The 27,971-nt window shown below is 40.3% G+C and overlaps 1 protein-coding gene across 1 annotated transcript; it reads right to left on the minus strand.

Annotated features, from left to right (window-relative positions):
- Nucleotides 1-6,692: 6,692 nt before the first annotated feature.
- Nucleotides 6,693-27,829, minus strand: utp6 (UTP6 small subunit processome component). The gene is made up of 19 exons (XM_030735318.1): nucleotides 27,542-27,829; nucleotides 25,031-25,115; nucleotides 24,893-24,934; nucleotides 24,668-24,760; nucleotides 24,253-24,300; nucleotides 24,096-24,159; nucleotides 23,790-23,908; nucleotides 23,549-23,626; nucleotides 23,371-23,452; nucleotides 14,048-14,129; nucleotides 13,755-13,933; nucleotides 12,782-12,861; nucleotides 12,577-12,654; nucleotides 11,672-11,851; nucleotides 9,110-9,190; nucleotides 8,614-8,723; nucleotides 8,383-8,449; nucleotides 8,159-8,231; nucleotides 6,693-7,277 (listed from the first exon to the last, which is right to left on the minus strand). Exons 1-19 carry the CDS (start codon nucleotides 27,631-27,633, stop codon nucleotides 7,123-7,125), a joined length of 1,788 nt encoding a protein of 595 aa, XP_030591178.1. The 5' UTR covers nucleotides 27,634-27,829; the 3' UTR covers nucleotides 6,693-7,122.
- Between the last annotated feature and the right edge of the window lie 142 nt (nucleotides 27,830-27,971).

Here is a 27,971-nt window from a genome sequence, read left to right on the forward strand (position 1 = left end):
TGAAACTGTATGTAAAAAGTTTAAGCTTGGTTATTCAAATGTTTTTAGCCAATTCTTAAACAATAATTTTTATACCTTTTGAGATATTAAATAGTTAATTTCACATAACATTACTTTTATGTTTTTTGATTACTTGAACAGCTTCGGCTTTTCATACATTTAGTCTTTGCGTAGCTTGCTTGTTCATGAACATTTAGAACCTAAGTTTGTGTGTGTAGGTTTTTAGGAACTTTGTGGTCACATTATAATAGCATTTTCTTTCTTTAATTTCACCATGGAATTAAAGAAAAATTACTCTGGATAACTTTACGTTTAACCTGCTTTGAATACCTGCTTTGAATATAAAGGGTTTACCTGTGATTTTAAAATGCTATCTGCTCCCTGTGTTTTGTTTTTTTTTTCTTTAATAATAAATATATAGAAGAAATGTACAGTCTATGACTTGAGGGGTCACATGAGCCAGAAACTGGGACTTTGTAGGCCAGTTGAATGAAATGAGGACTCACCTTGCCCGCAAAGACCCAGCCTCTGACACACCATCATCAGTCCCATCGCCGGGGACTGCATGAGGAGGAAACTCCACTGCTTTACATACTGAAATATCTTTCGACTGCACGATTTCAGTTTCAGAACAGATAAGAGAAGGTTTAATCTGTGTCCGTTCATACATACCCACTGATCTGCTGCCCGTCGATGTTCGGAGAAGTAGGCGACACTGCCGGACTGTGGTTACCTGCGTACCGGGCAGGTGTACGCATCCCGTAGCCATACGGAGACTTCATCACGTAATAAGCGCCGACTGTCTGGTGGGTTGTCTGGCTGCCTGGAGGAGATCGCGTCTGCATGCGAAGTTGAACTTCACCGTCCATCCACCACCAGCACCAGCGCCGCCCAAGTAATATGTGATCACTTGGTGTTGCACGCATCCCAAATTGAGTAAGATTATCCTTTTGGGGGTGGGGGCCGGGAACTGTCTTGTGGAATAAGTCGGACAGTCCCCCTGGTCCATCTTTCTCCTGTCTGTCCAAGGAGAAAAAACATGCAGACGCAACAGTGTCGAGCCTTGTGCCAGTCTCCCACCTCCCGCCCTCCCTCCCTTAAAAAAAAAAAAAAAAAAAAAAAAAAAAAAGCTTCTGCGTTTCCTACCGAGAGATCCCCCGTGCGCACCCAGACACTCACCCAATATCCATTCTGGAAAGGGGGGGTAGAGAAGGAGACAAGGAGAAAAGGCACCCTGCTTCTGCTGCTACTGCCATGCTGCAGCCTTTCTAGAGCAGAATATTCCCAAACAGCTGGAAAGAGCTGATATATGGTGCTGCGCCCTCGTGTTGGGCCCTCCCCAAAATGGACCGGTACTAAGTGCTAACCTGGTTATTTTCAGCGCGTCATTGGCTCGTCTCCAATTATAGGTTTCCGTCAGCGGCGCAGCAAAGTGGCCCCCGTATTCTCTACTATACTGCTAAAAGGACTTGAAAACGATCAAGAGCACTACATAGAGTAATGCCCGAGCATGTGCGTTTGCCTCTAACTGCACACATTCCTGCGGAGCGTTGGCTCGCCCGTCCATATGCGCCAGTGAGGCCCGCGCCGCGCTCAGCTGCATGTCCGGTGGCTCCGCGGCGGCTCGTCTGCGGCTCCCTCAAGGTGTTCCCCTTTTATCGATGCTGTGCGGGAGGCTATATACATCCCAGGTTCATCACCCCTCTCCCGTTACCTCCCTGACCGGCAACACGTTAGTGTGCCGCGACCCCTGCTGGCTGCAACGCGACACGACACTTCATTACGTGGATGTGTCAAAAGTAACCTGTATTGTTTTACTCAGATCACTGATCACGTGCCCCTGCACAGCAGATGGTAATTACAGCGTGACAGCTGGATTCAATAACACAAATTCAGTCTATGGCTTCGTTAAATGTTTTCTGTTAGATTACGAGGGGTTTCTATTTAATTATTGTGCCTTGTGGGCCATTTGCTCTATTCTATTCTGCTGCATGCATTTATTCTGGGCTCTCTGACTTCATTTACTCACTCTGGTCTAATATCCATTGGTATTCAGTTCACCTCCTGTTCTTTGCGATTTGGGATTTTTTTTTTAATGTTTTATTCAGCTCGTTTGCATTTAATTATAGTCAATTCTTTCTGCTGCTTTTTTTAAACTATATTGTTTGATTATTCTGTTAGCTACTATTTTATTCTACTTTGATATTTTACATTCTGTTCTGTATTAGTTTCTGTTCTATACTTGTTAATCATGAGGTTCAGAGGTAAAGGTCTGGTATCATTGTGGGCATCTGGTCAGAATCCATGAACAGCACAGCCCTCACATTATGATGTAGTGCTAAAAGGTTTATTTGTGATCATAGTCTCATTACTCTCATGCATTGATAGGGTCTCATCTGTGATGAAAAGAGGATGGGAAGTGAGGAAAAGGGTCAATGAGATGACGGAGTGAGAGTGGCAGCCTGTTGCAGTGGCTCAGTGAGGGTCAAGAGGTCACTGAACTACCCGTTCTCCGTCATACACAACCCACCACACCTTCTCCACTCCACACTGCAGAGGCAGCAGAGCCTCAAACTTACTCAACCCCACTGCTATAAAGGACATTTCAGGAAATCATTCCCACTATTCTCCATAAAACACATCTATCAGGACATAAGATCTCACAGACGTTTCTGTATCAAACCTTGATGGTGTTTCTCACATTTATAGTGTGCATGTTATTTAATGCCATTTGCACTACTCTTTGCTAGAATTCTCTTTTGCACAATTTCAGTCTTATTTTCCATTTAATCATAATTATAATGATAATCATATTTTATCGCTGTTGTATATAAAATTTTGCATTATCTCACATCGTAAAGCCTTCAAAATGTAGCTGTGTACTTGTAGCAGTGTTGTTTCTATCCTAATCTATCTATCTATCTATCTATCTATCTATCTATCTATCCTTTACTACAGATCTCTCCAGAGATGATGAGACTTATGATGAAGGAAACAGTAATTAGAGGGCAGGAATTGGGATCACACAGGCTGCAGGCCTGGTAGAGGACTTGTCTTTAGTACACATGTTGTCCTGATGCAGATATGCATCCCTTGTAGGAAGTCTTTCCCACAGGTCTGGGAATCAACAATCATCACTGTGGAGTTACCTTGTAGATTTGATTTGTCCTTTTAGCGTTTATGTCGTGTTTAATGGTGTGATTTTTGTGAAACGTTTCCAGTATTCGTGCATTATTTTGTTCGCGAGGTCATGCTCTACTTTAAGTGTATCTGCTGACGCTCCTGTGTGACGCGTTCACATGGCATCAGTCAGCTGCTACACGGTACACCAAAAGCCCATAATAATAACACCGGAAATTGGAGGATTTCTTATCAAAATAAATGTGTGGCCTAACGCTTGGTGCTGAACGAGGTATTATTAATTAGCAAACCAATGGCCATTTTTACCGCGTGTGTAGTCTGGCGTTATAGTCTTTCTCTAATAAATATCTCTGTTTGCGTGGCCACCTGTTGTTACCGAGATACGTTCTTATTGATTTAAGGGGATAACTATTTAATTTTAAAGGTTTTGTCCGGAAGCGATGCTTCTGAATGAGGTGGACTTCTCACCAAATAGCAATGACCGATTTGGTTCCTGACAAGAACATCCAGGTTTCTCATAAACAAAACAATTCATTACTCCAGCAACAGCAGGACGGATGTTCATCATCAGCCGTATCATCGCTTTAACATCTGACACCTGTCGGTGAGTTTTGACTCCGTTTCAGAAAGGTCTTCGTCACGTAAGTGTTACAGCCTGAGCGGTTTGTGTACAACACAACAACACGTTCTTTTACCAGTTTTTCCTCAAACTCTGGATCATGTGGTTTGCAAGGTCTCCGATCCTGCAAGGCCAAATGCTGTCACGGTCATAATCCGATGAATCCAGTTCAGGAGCGCTCCGAGAAACGCTAGAATGACGTCACCGGGGGGGGGGGGGGGGGGGGGGGGTCGCGTTGCGTTTAGTTTAGTTTTAAATAAAAGTCAGAAAGTTAGAAAATTTTTTAAAAAATCAATAAATAAAGAACAATAATAATGAGGTGGCTTACAAAAACTGGTGTAGTAAATATTGTTTTTATCAAAGCATCTTTTTAATGTTAATTAAAAATTGGGTTAGTTTCATCTTTTTTTTTAAAGCATATTTCATGAGTAAAAAAAAAAGGTTATGCTAATCCTCAGTCAAATAAAAATCATGCAGTAAATGTGTAATTTTAGCAGTGAGCTGGAAGATAATGGTGATCGGGTGAAAGTGTGTTTCAAACTTGTACTTAACTCTAGGACACTAAGGTGCAGTTTTTTCTAAAATTAGTGAAAAATTAGGAAATCGTTGTCCTTTAGCCCACCCATTACTGAGATATGTGAGCTTTGTCCAGGGAAGGCTGAGAATCAGCCTTTAGTGATCCAGGGTTAAGCACAGTGGAAGTTACCTCAACAAGTGCATTTGTCTATCAACAGAAAATATTTTGATAATTAAATCAGTTTGATGGTTCCAACTTAAGATTTTGAGTTTTGTTTTTTTTTTTATTAAAGTTAATTTTAGACTTCAGTTGGGCTGTAGGAAATTGTGCTGGACATATTGAAGTTTTCTGATGTTTTATAGATGAAGATACAATACTATATTATACAATATACCAGAGGTGGGGACAGGTGGATGGACAGCTCACCACTCTATTGCAGGTTAACACGTAGAGACTACTATTCACATCTTTCATTCACCTTTATGTCTTTTGGACTGTGGGAGGAAGCCAGCGTAGCTGAAGAGAGCCCACACAGGCACAGGCAGAACATGCAAACGCCATACAGAAATGAGCAGACATTTGAGTTTTTGTTATTTTATTTACTAAAAGCTCCTTTGTATGACATTTTCTGTTTGTGGCTGTAAAGCTTTAACTGTATTTGCTGTTTTGCAGGCAGTCATTATGCCCACACATTGCCGTCTCCTCACTGCACCATGTGTCACCCTCTTCTCTCGCCCTCTCTTTAGTGCAGCGGGGCCAATAAGCAGCGGATGCGGTGGGCGTCCGTCTGCAGGCGGCCCTCTCAATGGTCTCTCCCACCATGAAGGCGCTGGTGGACGCAGTATGGGCGGTGTGGAGCATCGGGGTCTCCATCTATGACTACATCCACACCAGTGCGATGGAGGAGCGCATCCACGCCTTGGAGAACGTCATCACCATCCACCAGTTTGTGATTGGGCTGTTGTCTGCTGGCGTGTTGGTGCTCTTCACCTACATCTTCTTTAAAAAGCTCTAAAGATGTGTGATGTGGAGGGCCCGGGTTAGCATGTGGGAGGTGATGTAACCAGAATTTTGGGCACATTAGAAAAAGCTCACAAGAGTCGTGGTTGTTGCCGTTGGTTCATGAAAGGTGCATCAGTAGATTTTTTTTTTTTTTTTGAGGGGGGGCACATGGTAGAAATCTGAAGCATTATGTGGGAAAGTTCATTTTTACAGTTCTAACATCATTGCAGTTCCAACTTTTTACTTGGAAGTTAAAACGTACTTAATAGTGTGGCACTCTGCTATCCAACTGATTTTAAAGGCCAGTATAGATAGTTTTATACTGCTAAAGTTAGGTTTTATGTGCTGATATTCATAAAATGTCAACGTTTTTCTTTAAATAGCTAAAATACTGAAATGGTAACAGTTTAAAAGATTTTAACGGTCACAAGCTGATGCGACGCTCCTTGCAGTCTGTTGCAGAGGCTGAGTAAAATATACCCTTGCTATATTAATATTTTCTCAGGTTAGCTGGTTCATATTTAAAAAAAAAAAAAATCTAGAAACAGGAAACCCAAGTAGCCCAATATTATAGAAAAATCACATCTGCCAGCCCACTCAGAACCCTCGGGTAGCATTAACTCCACTTGCAGAGAAATTTTCAACTCCCCTCATTTTTGTAGTGGGATCATTCAACGTAACACTTTCTGCCTTAATTCATATTTTCATTCAATGAAAATTCACGAGAAAGATGATTATAAAGTATAAAGGCATTGTTGTGTCTCAAAGATCTTCTATAGGGGACTTTAATTTCTCTCATGTTCTGCCAAAACTGCCATGTGGATCTCATGTTAACATCCCAAGAGAATTTTTACTCTTCTAAACACCCTCACACAGACGTCCTTTTCTCTAGTGATACAGTTTGATACTGTAGGTCTACATGTGTATTTTCTACTAGACTTTAATGTGTAACCTGATCTATTTATAAGCCTTTTCCATTAATATTGTTATACCTCATAACTTACCTGCATTACTGTATAAACTGTAACAATTTGAAGTGTCCTTACACACTGTAAATATATTGTGATGTTGACGGGCAGTGGTTTTGTTTTGTTTTTAACCTGGCTCTGAACTCATCACACGCGTGCTGTCCTATCACAGAGTACTGCTGCTGCTTTGTGTTTGTGGTTTGTTACCTTTTAACAGCAACATTTTGGGCCATAAAAAACGAGAATTAAGTGATACTTGATACTGACAGCAAACAATGTGTAGTGTGAAGTATGTTTCGGGGGAGAAGGGCGTTTTTAATCAAAGTGGTTTCCCTATAAGTAGTGGATCGGTAAGCGCTACTGTTACACAAACGGTTTCTTAAGAAAATGATGTGTTTGTATGATTTTACTGTGTCAGAGGGACCATAACTGAAGAACACCCAAGAATGAAAGACTGTTTTAATATCAATACAACAGCATCAAAATTTGTCTTCTCAAAGTGACAAATAAACTTGGATTGAGTGACTCTGGGCCTCTTTACTGTGTGGTTTCCAAACGCAGCACAGACCTCAAAACTAAAATGAATGCAGATTGTAAATTACAGCTGCAAATGATAAGAAAACAAGTCAGTTAAAATGAGACTATTTCTTATAACATTGCTGGAACCTTTTAAGAGGAATAGGTAAGATCCTTTTGAATAAACTGCAAACATCAAAAACTGCAATGCTGGGAATTAAAAAAAAATAATTCAGCACAGCACCAGTCTTCAATTAGACCGAGAGGAAGAACCATTCAGAAACATGTGCTTGTTCTTCAGCTCACAAACTTCCACACAGTTTTTGTTATCTGAACTCAGAGGCCTTGATTCCTGCTACTCATAAGTGTCCAGTCTGAAGGAGTGTGTATTTGGAAATGAATCTCTCTACACTGTCCCCTTCCAGAAACTTCATGGCTCTCCAGTGGATCTTTCCACAGTTCTCTGGCTGCCCGAGGGGTCCAAGTTCCTCCTGGATGTACTGCAGCCACAGATCTGTAGAAAAATGAAACAGGAAATGGTTAAGCTAAAATGGAAGGGTTTTGCAAAAACAAAAGGTTCTTAATGTTATGTCCATAGTGAGGCACTATATGGATTAAAGCATTGGGCCACAGTGTGCCCTTACAACCATTTCTGAAAGCGTGGATTGTTCCCAAAAGCTCATTGTATTTGTGTGGCACTGTAATAGGCCACCACTGCAAGTCAGTCTGTGAAATTTCACGATCAGCTGTAAAGCAACTTTTCGCCTGCTTCCTTATTCAGAACTTTTTTCGCAGGGGGGCTCCACAGCAAGCAGCGCCGCATGTTTAATTTGGCAGATTTTTTTTACACTAGGTGACCTTCCTGTCACAACCCCAGAGGGATTTGTGTCTTGTCCTGGTACTGAACCAGGGATCCTTCACTTGTTAGGTGAATGTGTAAATCATTTAGAAAGAGGAAGTCAGAGCAGAGTCACTGAGTGCTTCCTCTGGTATTAAAATCAGCATTAAAAACTGTGCACTGGGAGCTTCATGGCATGGGTTTCCATGGCTGAGCAGCTCCTGTAGGTGCAATGTGTAGGTGACCCAGTACTTTTGTCCATTTTCTTTGACAATAGAGCTCAATATGCTGGGAGACCACATCCTCTTCAAAGACAATGTATTTTTACACTTTTCCTCCAAAAAAATCTGATCAAATAATTGTCTAAATATATCCTGCTGAAATTTATTCATCATCTGTTGACTAGTTGTGCCATGAGTGATGAGCTCAGAGCCAAACTTTAACCATATTCATCTGCTGTAATCAATAATATAAAAATCTGAGCTACGTGGCTGAACTGAAAGTGAACATAAGTTTCACCACTTTTCCTGATCATTCTGATCCTGATTTAAACTCACCATCATCCGAGGTGCCGAACTCCTGCAGCACCCTCTCATAGTAGTCCCTCAGATTGTTCATCTTTGGATTTTCCTGAAACAAACACAGTATTCTCATCCATTGTCTTAGCTCATAGGCAAAATGAAAGGCATCTTTTTCAAAAAGCAATTTGTCAACTTATCAATGAAACCAGCACAACATGAACAATATAGTCAGCGGCAGGTCAAATAGTTCTTACACGTACTTGTTCCTTCTCGATTTGAATCATTCTGGTGAAAAAGGCCTTGGACAAGGGACGGTTTTCCTGCAAGCTACAGAAGAAAAGTGCGATTTAATTAAAGGACATTAAAGGTCCTGAAAGTTTGTTTTGCACCTGCAGGTCAGTGCTTTGAGACCAGTTAAAACCACGAGTTCCTGCTGCATTTATCACCTAAATTAAAAACTACACAAGCAGACAAACTTATCGGATTTTCACCTTGTAAAGGTCTTCCTCGCCTTCTTGTAGCCTCCAGTGGAGTAGGACCAATCGAGGTAGCACTCTTTCATCTCCATGGCAACAGCCGGGACTGCAGACAGCAGACCTCTCTGGGAACAAACAAGAGAACAAACTGTCTGCAAGGCATATCTCACTTCAGAGGCAAAAGCACAATTAATCTTGCCTGCTTTAGCTTTTAAGGTTTATCTTTACCTTACTCAGCCCTTTTCTGATCAAGATCTGTCTACAGCACTTTATATCACAGTGCAGGGTCATATTTTAATCCTCTCATTAATTTCTTCTGTTCCGCATTTCATTTCTAACAATTAAAAAGTTCATTTCCAGTTAAACCCTTAATTTTATTGGTAAAATGTCTGCGTAAACAAATCCACAGAGGACCACACATGAAAAAGATGCATAACTCGAAATGCCACAGGCTATAACAAGAGCACACTGCAGCTGTTCAAGCCAACTCGGCTGGATTCAGGCGTACTACCTTGAGGATGGCTTCCGTCTCCTCGGGACTCTGGTTGGCCTTGCTCCACTCAAACTGCAGCTGCCACAGTGGTAGACTCTCCTGTGAAGACAGACAATGTTAACTGAATGAGCTTTACCCACCTTAAAAAGCGCTGTATTGCTGCATTAATGTTACACTTGTTCATCCATAAGTGAAACATTTCACACACACATTATCTATTCCCCCAAACAGTGCACCAGGACTCCTTAAGTTTTACATCTACTGCACAGCCTCAAAAAATATTTATTGGCTACATACTTGTGTAAAGCATGTAGCCAACAAATTAATCAATCTTTTTTTTTATGTTGTGTTTTAATTGACTCAGGCTTGCATAGAGACTTATTTATTCATTTGAAGAAAAGAAAAAAAAAAAGAAGGAAAATTCATAGACCTCTGTTAAGTAAGGTAACATAGACTCTTTGTTTTACCTATATGCAAACCAGCTGTGCTTATACAGGTAGTCACCCCTGTCCCACAAGCTCATTTTGAATTAGGAAAACTTCTGATGGCTAATAAAAAGCTTTCAGTTGGGAAAATATTACATTTGTTTCTGAAACACTAAACAATTATAATAAGAAAGCAGACAAAACCCCTAATAATTAGTCTTTAAGTGAGCTGTGCCTCTACTCTGCTCCACTTTAAGTCACATCTGGATTATCATGAGTTTGTATTAGAGGTGCCTAACTGTTATATATGTACATAACTTGCATGAGCCTCAAACTATAATCAGGCTGCTGAATTTTTTTATTAATCATAATTTAAAATATCAATTTTAAATTAGCACATAACTGATAACATTTAAGAAAAGGGGCAACTAATGGGGCAGTCGTATGTGTTTTTTTTCCTTCCTTGGAAGTGGGTTTAGTATCACTGGAAGTAAATATAACAAGCGAGGGATGGTATGCATCATTCCAAAGACAGGTATGACACTACACCACCTATTCAAATCATTTTGATTTCTTTACTATGATGTATGATAAAGAAAGGAACTTGATATTCATATTTGAGAAGCAGGAACCAGAAAATATTTGGCCTTTTTCATGGTTTGTGATTCAAAGTGTTCAATGTTATCAGTTTTCCATCTCCACTGAACTCGTCAGCGCACGCAAAGCTCAGATCAGAATTAGTTACTCGGTTTTACCATTATATGCAGAGATTTTAAAACTTAATAATCATTCTGGCAGCATCTGCTCTCAGCTAGGAGGCAATGATCACAAGTACAGAATGACAGGATAAAGAGTATGTTTATATTTTCTTCAATTTATCTGCACTTCTGGGCTTTTCAGTGTGAGAACTTAAGACTGCTGGATACACAGTCACCAAACCCTGGAGGTGTGTACCATTTCTCCACACTCCAGCAGGGTGTTTTGCTCAAAAGAAAAGACTTGCATAATGAGCAGTTGTAGTAATCCTCCTCATACAGCTACTTCTCAGGGCTGCAGATTTGTGACCACCACCACCCCCCCAAAAAAAGCAATAATCAGCTATGCTGCTCACTGTTACAAAGGCCTGCAGCTGAGTCAGGGCATGTGTATTCATAGTTATACAGCACTAGATTCTACTGTGCAACAATTAGAGAGGTTACACATGAAAATCAAGAAGAAGCAAAACTGTTAAGGATGACCAAGAAGAACATTATATCTGAAGTGCTGTAAGATAAAATTTAATTCACCACTGACCAAAGGAATACAAAAGAAATTCTACATGCTGACTTATAAGGTCAAATTGAGCCAAGATGGAAATCTGGCTTCAAAGTATTAATGTTCAGGCCCAGGCTGCTGCATGGCCTCCCAACATATTCTCCTTTTTTCACTCTCTGCCACTGATGCATGATATTAACTTTGTATCTTCACTCTCCTGTGGCTGGCACCTTCTTCTCTGTCTCTCTCCCAGTACCTGGATGCATGTGGTTCTAATTCTAGAGCTGCTGCTCCTGTTCTCTGTTTACTGGCCCTATCAACCTGCAAAATGGTTTTTTTGGTGTTGTCTCATCTCTATTTATTCTCCCTGTGCTTTCCTCTCGCCCCAAGGGGTTGTGACAGATACCTGCCCTATCCTGCCTTAAACCATAACAGCTTTGTTTCTGTTGAAAGGATTTTTTTCCTCTCTGAACTGTCACCAAGTGTTTCCATCAATAGGGTGGCTTTTACTTTAAAAAAAAAAAAGTTGAATTCATACATACATGTATCTGCATGATTGCACGTAGTTTTCAACCTGTCTTCATGTACACTCACATACAGGCAGATGAAAACAGTTAGGGAAATTAATATGATGGAACAGAGGCTAATTAGGCCAAGGAGATGACCCACTTATACAGTACTGCTGGTGGCTAGTGTGTGTGTGTGTGTGTGTGTGTGTATATTCATATGTCTCACTTCTGTAAGAACAACAGTTAAACTGGTACTGCCACAGCACAAGTGTGTATGTGATGGTGTAAGTTGAGAATATGATTTAACCCCATTATATGACTCCATAAAAACAAGCATGGCTCTTTAGATCCACTCTGTGTGTGTGTGTGTGTGTGTGTGTGTGTGTGTGTACCTTGGGATTAATGTGTGTGAGAGCGTCCTGGAAAAACCGGCCTATGTCTCTGTTCCCCAGCTCCATTAGCGTCTGCAGACTCAAACTCCACATGGTCACCGATTGGCTATAGAGCTGCGTGGCTGCCATGGCAACGCTGGTTGCTCCCTCAGCATCCCCCGATGAAAGCAAGATTTGGAGCTGGTCACGTGGACAACATCATGTTGGTTGGTTCATACATTAGTACAATGCAAGGTATAGTTTCCTTTTTGAATATAACTTTATGATAAAGGAGTTTTCCCTACAGTTACCATCATCTTTTTTTTTCAGTACCATTACCATACCAAAAAAGAAAAGAAAAGAAAGAAAACAGACCTACAAGAGCTAAGATATACATGAAGCTACCATACCAAGTTTTTGATGGACTCATTTTCTCTTAATTAGATGACAAATATTAGAAAACAACAGGAAATGCTGAGGGAGAGAAATGGGAGTGGTAGCATGAAGAGTCTGGTATTAGTCTTTAACCACTACGCCACCAATTACCATATTTTTTTCTAATTAAAATTGTCATGATCATCATCATCATAAATTTCAGAGAATTGGTTTAATTAGTTATGCCTGAACATATTACTAACTTCTGGCCGTCAGCCTCAGCTGTAAATATATTTCTCCTTTTACGATAACATGTTGTGTTTTCGGTGCAGCACAGTTACATTTTCATTCCTTGTTAACTACATTAGCGCATATCCGAAAGAACACTCACAAGGTTTTAAAGACGTTCACTGTTCCAGCCAGACTCTGATTGGCACTATTCTCCCCCAGCCAAAACAAAACATGGTTTGACTGAATTGAGAGCTGATGATACAACAGGCTTAAGGGTGCCTAAAATTCCAGTCACACGTTTAAGAGAAACGTTATCTTACCCAGTTCTTGTAGTAATTCTCCTTCAGCAGTGCGCAGTCGTGGGCGCGCTGCAGCACTCCCAGCAGCCTCTCCTGCCTCTGTGACACAAACACGAAGACACTTGTTTTGGCACCTCAACTCCAAAAAAAAAAACACTGAAGCTATTGACATTTCTCAGCATACCTGAGGAGAAAATAACTTCACACTAAACTTAAGGACTCTTACTTTTTCCTTCAGCTCTTGGACGTTGGTCTTCCTTTTCATCCTTTCCAACAAGAAGGCCACATAGCAGGTCCACATGGGCTCTGGGACCAAAAGCACAGCAGTGGTTTCTTATACTGACACAAAGCAGTGAATGAACACAATCACCTCTAGGGTTTACAGAGAACGGTCCGAAAAAGAGAAAATATTCAGTGAGCGGCAGTTCTATGGGTGAAAGCACCTTGTCGATGCCATAGGAGAATGCCCAGACTGCTTCGAGCTGACAGGAAGGCAACAGTAACTCATTACAGCCAACGTATTGAGAAGATTTCTGATTCACAACACATTGAACCTTGAAGCAGATGGTCTACAGCAGCAGAAGACCACACTGAGTGCCACTCCTGTCAGCTAAGAATAGAAAACTGAGGCTACAATTCACACACGCTCACCAAAACTGGACAACAGAAGACTGAAAAAACTTTGCCTGGTCTGATGAATCCCAATTTCAGCATATACAACATGAAAGCATGGATCCATCCTTCCTGGTATAAACAGTTCAGACACTAGTGGGGTGTAATAATCTCTTACTTTCACTTAAAGCAAAATAAATAAATAAAAACAATGCACAGATCGTGCTCTTATGCTCACCTGTAGCTCCATATTTTTGGACTCTACCAGAGTAGCGTTTGATTATTTACAGTTCAAAATAACCCTCATATATCCAGTGATGGGCTTTTATGTAGCCTTTGATTATATTCTGTCCGAAACAACCTGTTACAGACCCTCTCCCTTTAAGCCAACTTTCTGCTGATTGGCTGTCCCTGCTGATTGGAAACGCATAATAACAGGCTCACTTTAAAACTTTTGAATAATTCATTTTCATACCCGACAGATCTTCTGTAGTAAAACGTTCATTGCAATTAATAATTAATTACCAAATTATAAAACATTAAAATTACAATATTTGCGTGCTCTCTGTGTATCAATAAGCTCCTACCAGTGTTGAGGCTCTTGACGCCCTCCTCATAGACCTGGCAGCAGCGCTCTTCTCTGCGGTTAATATCTGAGGCTCGGCCTTTGGCGGTCTGGAGCTCCTCTCCTGCTCCTGGAGCCTCGAGCTCCCTCTTAGCCATGAAATCCCACGTGGCGCTGTCGTCTGTGTAGTTCGTCTGCAAGCTGGAACCAAGGAGTGAGATGAAGGTAGTGCTTGAAGATGACAATATTGAAATTGAGGAATTCAGAGTTCATGTGAAAGAGAGTTAAACAAAAGCTTTTTTGGAAGTAAATTACTCTTGCAGGATGGAGTCCTGGAGGTCTTTGGTGAAGTCAAAGATAGCCGCTATGTTCAGAAGTGAGATGACAAACCCGGCTTCTGTGGGATGACAAGATACAAAGGAGTGAGTGATGCACTGGAGGAATATGCTGTACATCATTAACACAGTTAGGTATCAAAATCAGCAGAGAGCGGACTGAAGCAAGAATTCAGTATCTCAATGTTAACTAGAAAAAGCATTTCCTGAAGAAAATGCACTGTGAATGCTGCATGCTGAAAGATTGGAGCTGAAATGCCAAGAAAGGCTTCAAACAGCTGGAACCTTATTTGCTGAATGAGCTTCAATGAACTGCTGAATACCTGAACTGCTGAACTGTTGAATACCTGAACTGCTGAACTGCTGAATTGCTGAACTGCTGAATTGCTGAAATGCTGAACTGCTGAATTGCTGAACTGCTGAATTGCTGAACTGCTGCATTGCTGAACAGCTGAACTGCTGAATTGCTGAACTTCTGAATACCTGAACTGCTGAACTGTTGAATACCTGAACTGCTGAACTGCTGAATTGCTGAACTGCTGAATACCTGAACTGCTGAATTGCTGAACTGCTGAATTGCTGAACTGCTGCATTGCTGAACCGCTGAATTGCTGAACTGCTGAACTGCTGAATTGCTGAACTGCTGAATTGCTGATCTGCTGAATTGCTGAACTGCTGAATTGCTGAATTGCTGAACTGCTGAATTGCTGAACTGCTGAATGCTGAACTGCTGAGCTGAACTGATGACAGGTGTTAAAAATGTTGAACAGGTGTAAACTGCTGAACAGCTGTTAATAATGCTGAACAGCTGTTAAACTGCTGAACAGCTCTTAAAGTGCTGAACGACTGTTTTAACCTGAAAGGCTGTTAAAGTGCTGAACGACTGTTTTTAAACTGAAAGGCTGTTAAAGTGCTGAACGACTGTTTAAAACCTGAAAAGGCTGTTAAAAGTGCTGAACGACTGTTTAAAACCTGAAAAGGCTGTTAAAAGTGCTGAACGACTGTTTAAACCTGAAAAGGCTGTTAAAAGTGCTGAACGACTGTTTAAACCTGAAAAGGCTGTTAAAAGTGCTGAACGACTGTTTAAACCTGAAAAGGCTGTTAAAGTGCTGAACGACTGTTTAAACCTGAAAAAGGCTGTTAAAAGTGCTGAACGACTGTTTTAAACCTGAAAAGGCTGTTAAAAGTGCTGAACGACTGTTTAAACCTGAAAAGGCTGTTAAAAGTGCTGAACGACTGTTTTAAACCTGAAAAGGCTGTTAAAAGTGTCTGAACGACTGTTTAAACCTGAAAAGGCTGTTAAAGTGCTGAACGATTGTTTTAAACCTGAAAAGGCTGTTAAAAGTGCTGAACGACTGTTTAAACCTGAAAAGGCTGTTAAAAGTGCTGAACGACTGTTTAAACCTGTAAAGGCTGTTAAAAGTGCTGAACGACTGTTTTAAACCTGAAAAGGCTGTTAAAGTGCTGAACGACTGTTAAACGTAATGTCATAAAGTAATAACATAAATCTGCAGAAGAAGCTGAGCATTTTGATACCAGAATGGTTTCTGTAGCATAAACGGTGCTGAAGTTATGAAAGAACAAAAAACAGCTCAACTTTGAACAGCTTGCATGCAGAGGAATAATCCACCAATCAGTTTAAAGTATTATGAGCCAATCAGAATGCTGCTACACATTTAGTTCTGCCAACTCAAAACAGCTGTGTAACTGTTTAACTGCAGGCACTTTGTGGCAAAGCCCTGTTGAATTTGTCTTGGCGCACCTCCCAAACAAATGCTTATAAATCAAAAACCGTAACTCCTATCAAAATAATTTTTAAACTGTGAGCGTCACAAGGACCTGCTCTAAACAGCGGTGTAATTTTTATTTTCCTGGGTTGAAAAATGTGGTCATGGGAGCAGTTTAAAAAAAGGGTCTTTTCTGGTTTTGAGAAAATCACCTCCCGAAAATTTCTATAGAGGCGGATGGAGGAGTTGGAGGGTGCTCCCTCTGCTTGAAGCCTCACAGTTTAAAAAGTTTACATTTCTCAGGGCTAAGAGACACATTGTTTGAAAGTAGAGAAGCAGCTCTACGTTTTGATCATAAAATCATGGCTGTAGAGTGAAGAGTGTGGACACAGCGGCAGTTTAGAGAGATATTTTTCAGCTGAAGAATTTCAAGTCTCCCACTCTAACCTTTGGAATGCGCACTCTAGACGACCACATACACAACCATTATAAACGCTAAAAGAGCAAAAAACCTTCTTGTGCTTAAACTGTAACTGTTTAAAAACCATAAAAGATATTAATACAAAAAGTAATAGCTGAATAGCTGAGAGTCATGGCTTTATTTTAAAGTTTAAATGGTGTCTCTAGCTTAAGGTATGCTGAAGTTCTTAGCTTTTAAAGGCTGAAAGGGTTTTAAAAGGTTTTTAAGCTTTCCCCATTCATTTGAATGGGGCCAAAAAAATTAGAAAAATATTAATATTAAATTAATGGCAGAAGATTTGAACCTGAAAAGTAATAGCAGCGATCTCCTGAAGAAGCCGCACGTTTTGATACCAGAACCGTTTCTGTAGCTTAAACGGTTTTTGAGATTGAAGCGGTCAAAAAACGTACGGAAGAATAATATATAACTAGAAAAAGCATTTCCTGAAGAAAATGCACTGTGAATGCTGCATGCTGAAAGATTGGAGCTGAAATGCCAAGAAAGGCTTCAAACAGCTGGAACCTTATTTGCTGAATGAGCTTCAATGAACTGCTGAATACCTGAACTGCTGAACTGTTGAATACCTGAACTGCTGAACTGCTGAATTGCTGAACTGCTGAATTGCTGAACTGCTGAATACCTGAACTGCTGAATTGCTGAACTGCTGAATTGCTGAACTGCTGCATTGCTGAACCGCTGAACTGCTGAATTGCTGAACTTCTGAATACCTGAACTGCTGAACTGTTGAATACCTGAACTGCTGAACTGCTGAATTGCTGAACTGCTGAATACCTGAACTGCTGAATTGCTGAACTGCTGAATTGCTGAACTGCTGCATTGCTGAACAGCTGAATTGCTGAACTGCTGAATTGCTGAACTGCTGAATTGCTGAACCGCTGAACTGCTGAATTGCTGAACTTCTGAATACCTGAACTGCTGAACTGTTGAATACCTGAACTGCTGAACTGCTGCATTGCTGAACCGCTGAATTGCTGAACTGCTGAATTGCTGATCTGCTGAATTGCTGAACTGCTGAATTGCTGAATTGCTGAACTGCTGAACTGCTGAATTGCTGAACTGCTGAATTGCTGAACTGCTGAACAGGTGTTAAAAATGTTGAACAGGTGTTAAAACTGCTGAACAGCTGTTAATAATGCTGAACAGCTGTTAAACTGCTGAACAGCTCTTAAAGTGCTGAACGACTGTTTAAACCTGAAAAGGCTGTTAAAGTGCTGAACGACTGTTTAAACCTGAAAAGGCTGTTAAAAGTGCTGAACGACTGTTTAAAACCTGAAAAGGCTGTTAAAAGTGCTGAACGACTGTTTAAACCTGAAAAGGCTGTTAAAAGTGCTGAACGACTGTTTAAACCTGAAAAGGCTGTTAAAAGTGCTGAACGACTGTTTAAACCTGAAAAGGCTGTTTAAAGTGCTGAACGACTGTTTTAAACCTGAAAAGGCTGTTAAAAGTGCTGAACGACTGTTTAAACCTGAAAAGGCTGTTAAAAGTGCTGAACGACTGTTTTAAACCTGAAAAGGCTGTTAAAAGTGCTGAACGACTGTTTAAACCTGAAAAGGCTGTTAAAAGTGCTGAACGACTGTTTAAACCTGAAAGGCTGTTAAAAGTGCTGAAGGACTGTTTAAACCTGAAAAGGCTGTTAAAGTGCTGAACGACTGTTTAAACCTGAAAGGCTGTTAAAAGTTCTGAACGACTGTTTTAAACCTGAAAAGGCTGTTAAAGTGCTGAACGACTGTTTAAACCTGAAAAGGCTGTAAAAGTGCTGAACGACTGTTTAAACCTGAAAAGGATGTTAAAGTGCTGAACGACTGTTTAAACCTGAAAAGGCTGTAAAAGTGCTGAACGACTGTTTAAACCTGAAAGGCTGTTAAAAGTGCTGAACGACTGTTTAAACCTGTAAAGGCTGTTAAAAGTGCTGAACGACTGTTTTAAACCTGAAAAGGCTGTTAAAGTGCTGAACGACTGTTAAACGTAATGTCATAAAGTAATAACATAAATCTGCACAAGAAGCTGAGCATTTTGATACCAGAATGGTTTCTGTAGCATAAACGGTGCTGAAGTTATGAAAGAAGAAAAAACAGCTCAACTTTGAACAGCTTGCATGCAGAGGAATAATCCACCAATCAGTTTAAAGTATTATGAGCCAATCAGAATGCTGCTACACATTTAGTTCTGCCAACTCAAAACAGCTGTGTAACTGTTTAACTGCAGGCACTTTGTGGCAAAGCCCTGTTGAATTTGTCTTGGCGCACCTCCCGAACAAATGCTTATAAATCAAAAACCGTAACCCCTATCAAAATAATTTTTAAACTGTGAGCGTCACAAGGACCTGCTCTAAACAGCGGTGTAATTTTTATTTTCCTGGGTTGAAAAATGTGGTCATGGGAGCAGTTTAAAAAAAGGGTCTTTTCTGGTTTTGAGAAAATCACCTCCCGAAAATTTCTATAGAGGCGGATGGAGGAGTTGGAGGGTGCTCCCTCTGCTTGAAGCCTCACAGTTTAAAAAGTTTACATTTCTCAGGGCTAAGAGACACATTGTTTGAAAGTAGAGAAGCAGCTCTACGTTTTGATCATAAAATCATGGCTGTAGAGTGAAGAGTGTGGACACAGCGGCAGTTTAGAGAGATATTTTTCAGCTGAAGAATTTCAAGTCTCCCACTCTAACCTTTGGAATGCGCACTCTAGACGACCACATACACAACCATTATAAACGCTAAAAAGAGCAAAAAACCTTCTTGTGCTTAAACTGTAACTGTTTAAAAACCATAAAAGATATTAATACAAAAAGTAATAGCTGAATAGCTGAGAGTCATGGCTTTATTTTAAAGTTTAAATGGTGTCTCTAGCTTAAGGTATGCTGAAGTTCTTAGCTTTTAAAGGCTGAAAGGGTTTTAAAAGGTTTTTAAGCTTTCCCCATTCATTTGAATGGGCCAAAAAAATTAGAAAAATATTAATAATTAATTAATGGCAGAAGATTTGAACCTGAAAAGTAATAGCAGCGATCTCCTGAAGAAGCCGCACGTTTTGATACCAGAACGGTTTCTGTAGCTTAAACGGTTTTTGAGATCGAAGCGGTCAAAAAACGTACGGAAGAATAATATATAATAATAATAATAATAATAATAATAATAAAGAATACAACAACAATACTGTGAATGCTTTGCAGCATTCACAGTAATAACTAGAAAAAGCATTTCCTGAAGAAAATGCACTGTGAATGCTGCATGCTGAAAGATTGGAGCTGAAATGCCAAGAAAGGCTTCAAACAGCTGGAACTTTATTTGCTGAATGAGCTTCAATGAACTGCTGAATACCTGAACTGCTGAACTGTTGATTACCTGAACTGCTGAACTGCTGAATTGCTGAACTTCTGAATACCTGAACTGCTGAATTGCTGAACTGCTGAATTGATGAATACCTGAATTGCTGAACTGCTGCATTGCTGAACCGCCGAATTGCTGAACTGCTGAATTGCTGAACTTCTGAATACCTGAACTGCTGAACTCTTGAATACCTGAACTGCTGAACTGCTGAATTGCTGAACTCCTGAACTGCTGAACTGCTGAATTGCTGAACTGCTGAATTGCTGAATACCTGAATTGCTGAACTGCTGAATTGCTGAACCGCTGAATTGCTGAACTGCTGAATTGCTGAACTTCTGTATACCTGAACTGCTGAACTGTTGAATACCTGAACTGCTGAATTGCTGAACTGCTGAACTGCTGAATTGCTGAATACCTGAATTGTTGAACTGCTGCATTGCTGAACCGCTAAATTGTTGAACTGCTGAATTGCTGAACTGCTGAATACCTGAACTGCTGAATTGCTGAATTGCTGAACTGCTGAATTGCTGAATTGCTGAACTGCTGAATTGCTGAACTGCTGAACAGGTGTTAAAAATGTTGAACAGGTGTTAAAACTGCTGAACAGCTGTTAATAATGCTGAACAGCTGTTAAACTGCTGAACAGCTCTTAAAGTGCTGAACGACTGTTTTAAACCTGAAAAGGCTGTTAAAGTGCTGAACGACTGTTTAAACCTGAAAAGGCTGTTAAAAGTGCTGAACGACTGTTTAAACCTAAAAAGGCTGTTAAAAGTGCTGAACGACTGTTTTAAACCTGAAAAGGCTGTTAAAAGTGCTGAACGACTGTTTAAACCTGAAAAGGCTGTTAAAAGTGCTGAACGACTGTTTAAACCTGAAAAGGCTGTTAAAAGTGCTGAACGACTGTTTTAACCTGAAAAGGCTGTTAAAGTGCTGAACGACTGTTTAAACCTGAAAAGGCTGTTAAAAGTGCTGAACGACTGTTTAAACCTGAAAAGGCTGTAAAAGTGCTGAACGACTGTTTTAAACCTGAAAAGGCTGTTAAAAGTGCTGAACGACTGTTTAAACCTGAAAAGGCTGTTAAAAGTGCTGAACGACTGTTTTAAACCTGAAAAGGCTGTTAAAAGTGCTGAACGACTGTTTAAACCTGAAAAGGCTGTTAAAAGTGCTGAACGACTGTTTTAAACCTGAAAAGGCTGTTAAAAGTGCTGAACGACTGTTTTAAACCTGAAAAGGCTGTTAAAAGTTCTGAACGACTGTTTTAAACCTGAAAAGGCTGTTAAAAGTGCTGAACGACTGTTTAAACCTGAAAAGGCTGTTAAAGTGCTGAACGACTGTTTTAAACCTGAAAAGGCTGTTAAAAGTGCTGAACGACTGTTTAAACCTGAAAAGGCTGTAAAAGTGCTGAACGACTGTTTTAAACCTGAAAGGGCTGTAAAAGTGCTGACCGGCTGTTTTAAACCTGAAAAGGCTGTTAAAAGTGCTGAACGACTGTTTAAACCTGAAAAGGCTGTTAAAAGTGCTGAACGACTGTTTTAAACCTGAAAAGGCTGTTAAAAGTGCTGAACGACTGTTTAAACCTGTAAAGGCTGTTAAAAGTGCTGAACGACTGTTTTAAACATGAAAAGGCTGTTAAAGGGCTGAACGACTGTTAAACGTAATGTCATAAAGTAATAACATAAATCTGCAGAAGAAGCTGAGCATTTTGATACCAGAATGGTTTCTGTAGCATAAACGGTGCTGAAGTTATGAAAGAACAAAAAACAGCTCAACTTTGAACAGCTTGCATGCAGAGGAATAATCCACCAATCAGTTTAAAGTATTATGAGCCAATCAGAATGCTGCTACACATTTAGTTCTGCCAACTCAAAACAGCTGTGTAACTGTTTAACTGCAGGCACTTTGTGGCAAAGCCCTGTTGAATTTGTCTTGGCGCACCTCCCGAACAAATGCTTATAAATCAAAAACCGTAACTCCTATCAAAATAATTTTTAAACTGTGAGCGTCACAAGGACCTGCTCTAAACACCAGTGTAATTTTTATTTTCCTGGGTTGAAAAATGTGGTCATGGGAGCAGTTTAAAAAAAGGGTCTTTTCTGGTTTTGAGAAAATCACCTCCAAAAAATTACTATAGAGGCGGATGGAGGAGTTGGAGGGTGCTCCCTCTGCTTGAAGCCTCACAGTTTAAAAAGTTTACATTTCTCAGGGCTAAGAGACACATTGTTTGAAAGTAGAGAAGCAGCTCTACGTTTTGATCATAAAATCATGGCTGTAGAGTGAAGAGTGTGGACACAGCGGCAGTTTAGAGAGATATTTTTCAGCTGAAGAATTTCAAGTCTCCCACTCTAACCTTTGGAATGCGCACTCTAGACGACCACATACACAACCATTATAAACGCTAAAAAGAGCAAAAAACCTTCTTGTGCTTAAACTGTAACTGTTTAAAAACCATAAAAGATATTAATACAAAAAGTAATAGCTGAATAGCTGAGAGTCATGGCTTTATTTTAAAGTTTAAATGGTGTCTCTAGCTTAAGGTATGCTGAAGTTCTTAGCTTTTAAAGTCTGAAAGGGTTTTAAAAGGTTTTTAAGCTTTCCCCATTCATTTGAATGGGGCCAAAAAAATTAGAAAAATATTAATATTAAATTAATGGCAGAAGATTTGAACCTGAAAAGTAATAGCAGCGATCTCCTGAAGAAGCCGCACGTTTTGATACCAGAACGGTTTCTGTAGCTTAAACGGTTTTTGAGATCGAAGCGGTCAAAAAACGTACGGAAGAATAATATATAATAATAATAATAATAATAAAGAATACAACAACAATACTGTGAATGCTTTGCAGCATTCACAGTAATAATAATAATAATAATAATAATAAAGAATACAACAACAATACTGTGAATGCTTTGCAGCATTCACAGTAATAACTGAATTCACTTTAATGATAATATAGGAGGAGTTGTACTGAAATGAAAAAAGGAACAGTAATATTATTTATTAGGTTTTGTGTTTTATCTCTTTTTGGCAGATGAAACACAATCAGAGTGAAAGACGACATAGAAAGAGTCTGTACTCTACAACTGATGTACAATAACATCATTTTTGTAGTAAACTAAAATATTAAGTATATTTTCTTTTTTCCCAATACTTTTGTCTTCAATACTAACATCTACACAGTAGCTGCTACAGGGTTAAAACTTTTCTGCTATGTTAATCTGGGAGGTAAATTACAATGAATGCAGAAAATTTAGGACTAACAGCCTGTATGAACCTCAAGTTTCAAGGTCCGCTAAGGCTAAACGTGCAGTCTCAAACATTCACTAATCAGACACTGAAATTCAAAACCATTAGCTTAGCTACAGATTGACTGCACTGATCCCTGACTGCACTTTAGTACTTAGCTTAATCTGTTTTTTTCTCTCTCTCTCTCACCTCCACCTTTTCTTTGACTGTGCATTACACCTGCAACTTTTCTAACATTGGGTGCTGAGAAGCAGCTAGACACCGTGCACCTTGTCGAGAAAGAAGGGGTCTTTGTGATGCGCATATGCCACTCTGGATGCTGTGTCGAGAGGACACAGGCTCTCAAATTTGGTACTCAGGTTTTCCATACATTGGTACAGACATAGTATTGAAGATTGCCAGTCATAATACTCAACTGGATGTGCAACATAAACACTTGTAACACCTTTAACTAACTGTAACTTTGTTATTTTATCATTTCTGTTTTTACACAGACCTGTAAGAAATCTTTATAATTAAAAAAAAAAAAAAAACGTACCTTTGATTTTCCCGGTAGCATCTTTGTATACAACCTCAGCCAGTTTACCACTCAGGATCTCTGGAGAAAATTCATATTCGCCCTGGAACATGTGAGGATGCAGGTTTTTAAATACAACGAGATGGCATACTTCGTGCTTACTTCCTACTGGTTTGTGTTCAGTTTGTTTGATGCTCACCAGCTCCATCTGAGCCTTCTCCAGCTGCATCTTCTCCTTCCTCAGTTTCTCACAATGCAGCAGCTCCATACGGAAGTACTAATAGAGAGTGTTTGGAGGATTTTAGAGGAGCATGTTTGAAAAATCCAGTCTTTGCAGAAACACTGCATCTCGGCAAAATTTCAGCAAAGAAGTGAATAAAGTGTTGCTTAAAGTTTTAAGTCTGGTTCATCTTAAATAAATATTATTTGGCATCTTTTACCTCCTGGTAGACTTTCTTGTTGTTTGGGTGGAAGCGCAGCGCCCTCAGAAACAGGTGTCTCGCACTCTCAGAGGAATTCCTATCCTCCAGCTCACTCTTTGCACCCATGATCCACAGAGCTAAAACGGAGGCGGAAAGAGTGTTTGTGAACTGCGTTTCTCTCGCTCATCTCCAAGATTGCAATCACAGATTTTCTGCATCGGTTTAAGTTACTTTCATGGACATTTTTAATCACTCGACATCAGCAAATCGCAATCTGTTTAGGAAACACACACCCCCCCACCCCACCCTTTTTTTTTTCAGTACCTGGTTTGTCAGGATGGATGGCAAGCATGGCTGAGAACACCTTGCTGATTTGGCTCTTGGTGGCCTGATGAATGAATGAGATCATTATAAGAATGAGAAGGCATGGCGTACAGCAGACGAATCTGAATTGAAGGCAAATGCTGAGATCTTTACATACCCATTTCTTACAGAAAGCAACATGTGAGAGCCATAGTTGCACATCATCCTGTGGGGAAAAGACGACAGCTGACTGCTCACTCCTTTAGGCTTTCATTCGTTTAGTGCATTTAAACTCTACACACTGCAAACATTTTACTATATTTGTTTTTCTTTCAGAAGCCAAACTATAAACTGCTTTCTGGTGCAGTATATTAAAAATGAAATTATCACTTTTTTTTTTTTTAGCTTCATATTATTCATAATGGCTCAGTGACCCATTAGAAAATATGATGCCAATTTAATGAAAGAAAAGTGTCTAAAGCTGTTTCACATGGTAGATAAGACATGCCTGAATTTCATCTGATGTTACGAATGAAGTATTACAACCACACACAACACTAATTCTAGTTTTACAAATGCTTCTTTTACAGTACCTTCCACTTATTTGTTGCTCTTTTAAAGATGCTATTTATTCTGTGGATGATCGGGTACTCAATCTCCTCTCTTTTGAACTGGTAGTGTATGTGCTGAAAATGAAAAGGACAGTGCATGTTAGTAGGTGCATACTGGCATTTATTTTGTCAGTAAAATTATATTTTTTAACCATGTGAGCTTGAAATAAATGTGACTCGGTGTAGCTTTTACCACAGGATACTTACTGCTCTTCTCTTCTTGATCAGCTCTAAAACATTGATTTCATACTATAAACAAAGGAGGAAGTGTTTTGAATGAGATTTGTGGTCTTGTTTATTTAAATTTGAGAAAAAAAAACATATTACATCATCACAGCCTCCTACCTGAATGTATGCAATGAAGTCCTCCTTGTTTATGATCAGCCTGTGAAGCTTGTATTCCAGAGCTGTTACTCTCTTGATTATGGATCTAAAGCAATGAAAAAAAAAAGTGTTAAATCTGAAGATATTTCCATCCATCCATTTTCTTTCACTTATCCAGGACAAATTTGTGGGGGCAGCAGCCTAAACAGAGAAGCCCAGATCTCCCTCTCCCCAGCCACCTCCTCCAGCTCGTCCAGGGGGAACTCCAAGGTGTTCCCAGGCCAGACGAGATATATAATCTCTCCAGCGTCTCCTGGGTCTGCCCCGGGCCTCCAGTGGACACTATACCCTTTCTTTTTTTCTTTTTTTTTTTTACTTTGAACATACACTCAGTCATTTATTAGGTACACATTGATAGTACTGGGATGGACCCCCTTTCTCTTCAGAACTGCTTTAATTCTTCATGGCATAGATTCAATAAGATGCTGAAAACATATGGACCAGAGATTTTGGTCCATAGTGACATGACAGCATCACAGTTGCAGCAGATTTGTCAGAGCAGATCCATGATGTACATCCATGGTGACGCCATTTGAGTACAGTGAACTCATTGTCATGTTCACCAGGCTGAGATGATTTGAGCTCTGTGGCATGGCGCATTATCATGTCAGAAGCAGCTAACAGAAAATGAGTACACTGTGGTCATAAAGGGATGGATCAGCAAAAATATTCAAGTAGGCTGTGGCATTTAAACCCTCCTCAGTTGGTACTAAAAGGCCCAAAGCGTGCCAAGAAAATATCCCCCACACATTACACTACCAGTAGGAGCCATAGCTGTCTTATTTTCCAATTTTGGTGAGCCTCTGTGAATCGTAGCCTCAGTTTTTGTGTTCTGATGTACGTTTAGAGATGCTCTTCTACATACCCTTGTTGTAACAAGTGGTTATTTGAGCTACTGCTACCTTCCCTCATGGTCATTTGAAGCCTGAGATCATCTCTGCTCATTTGAGAATTAGCAGTTGACCAAAATACCTATAAGGCCACGTTATATCACTTCCTTTTGAGAAGGGTCCGATACACTGGTGCTCTGAACCTTTTCCCAGAAACACTACTTCATAACTCCTTTTGGTGGAACCCATCAACTGAATGTGGACAGAAGGTGACACTACAGGGGACAACAGCAAACCGAATAGGAAACCAAATCATAGGACTGATTAACCGAATTTAAAGCGGATCTTTCCATTAAGTCAGCTTTCTGCTGCCTGGCTGCCCTTCACAAACAGAATGATCGAACAGCAGGTGCTGGTACTGGGCTGGATATACGCTCTCATTGTCATCACACAGAGCCAACAGTAGGAAAACTGGCTTAAAGCCAATATTTCCACACTAGCTTCATTATTTAATGTTTTGGCGATGTTTAATATAAGCATCCACCATTTTAACAATAGATATGGCAGAAAATAAGTGAAAGGATAACTACTAGTAAATAAAAGCCTAACCCCTGGGGCAGCTGTGGCTCAGGTGGTAGAGTGGGTTGTCTACCAGTCGGAAGGTCGGTGGTTGGATCCCTGGCTCCTCCACTCTGCATGTCAAAGTATCCTTGGGCAAGAAACTGTGCCATACATGTATTGCATAGAAAAGTGCTCAGTCCCTGTACACCCAACTGCATGTCTGTGACACTGCACTTCCTGGGGTAGTTTTCTTTCCTTTGCCTGGCTTCAAATCACACTGGGAGTATTACAGAAGCAGAATGTGTAGTCTGCACAGGGTCTTTTGTTCTCTATGTCACTCCTGTGTCTCACTTCTTGCTCTGCTTATCTGCTTTGTGCAGCTTTCATAATAAATCGACACAGCACTATTTTAAGGAATGCTGAGTGGAAAGCCGTGTCTGAGACACTTCTGAAAGGCATCAAGTGGATTTGAAAGTCTTGAATGGGTGCGATCAGCTCCGTGGTCTGCCGCTTCAGAGTCAGAAAGGCAGACGTGCCCGGTGTATTAAAAAGGGGGGTAAACTGTTCACATTAAATTAATCATAAAACACACACACACACAGAAATCACAACAAGGCGGTGGCCTATTTTTGAGCCCCTTCTTCAGTTACACAAATATCATGACGTATCAGGATTCCTATAACGTATTGATTATCATAAGTTACTTTGTGATTCACAATCCTGATAAGAATTTTAACCAAGGATGTAAATGTGCACCTATCTGCAGACGCGATCTGCAAGATGTGCTTATAAATGAAATATTCAGGTCACAAATATCTACCATGTCCTTCTGCTGACGCGTAGATTCAAAAAAAAAAAAAAAAAAAAAGCTGAGCCAGATTAAAGAGTTTGTTTTTGGAGAATAATAAAATGATTAATAGATGTTCACTGACTTCTCTCTCTGCCCTATAATGTAAACAACTACATATTTCACAGATGGAGGCCCCCTCTGAGAGAGCGTCTGATCACAGCGGGCTCGCTCATCCACTGTTTTGCTGTTTTACTGAAGGACGCTGCGTGGAAAGCCTCGATGCTGCCTTACTTGACTTCTTTCTTGGTGAACAGTCCCACTCTCTCCAGCTGCTCCAACTCCGGGATTCTGTCCTCGATCCGCTGCTGAACGATCTCCGCCATCTCGTCCACGCAGCCGTTAAACGCTCAGGCTCAGCTGTTGTTTGGCAAAACTTAATAATGCTAACAACTGTACAGAGAAACAGCACGGCAGGCTAAATCTCTCCCTAATTACACATGTGTGGAAGTTGTGACTAGCAGGGTTTCCGGTTCCGTCTGCAAATAGGTCCGAGAGGAAACGCGAACTAGCCGACACGTAAAACTCTGCCAAACATAAGTTTTAAATGCCCAAACTCGCTGTTTTGACCCCCCCCCCCCCCGGTGCTTTGAGATTAGAATACTGTTAATCTCACATTGCCCAACACTATTGGACGAGAGCATGGATGGGGCCAGTAAGTAAG

Source organism: Archocentrus centrarchus, chromosome 1 (genome assembly GCF_007364275.1).
Source record: "Archocentrus centrarchus isolate MPI-CPG fArcCen1 chromosome 1, fArcCen1, whole genome shotgun sequence".
Lineage (NCBI taxonomy): Eukaryota > Metazoa > Chordata > Actinopteri > Cichliformes > Cichlidae > Archocentrus > Archocentrus centrarchus.

Coding starts and splice junctions, on each gene's coding strand:
- utp6 (XM_030735318.1), bottom strand. CDS start 27,633: ATGGCGGAGATCGTTCAGCAGCGGATCGAGGACAGAATCCCGGAGTTG. Junction 25,116..27,541: donor TTCACCAAGAAAGAAGTCAA/GTAAGGCAGCAT, acceptor TCATTGCTTTAG/ATCCATAATCAAGAGAGTAA. Junction 23,627..23,789: donor ACAAGAAAGTCTACCAGGAG/GTAAAAGATGCC, acceptor ACTCTCTATTAG/TACTTCCGTATGGAGCTGCT.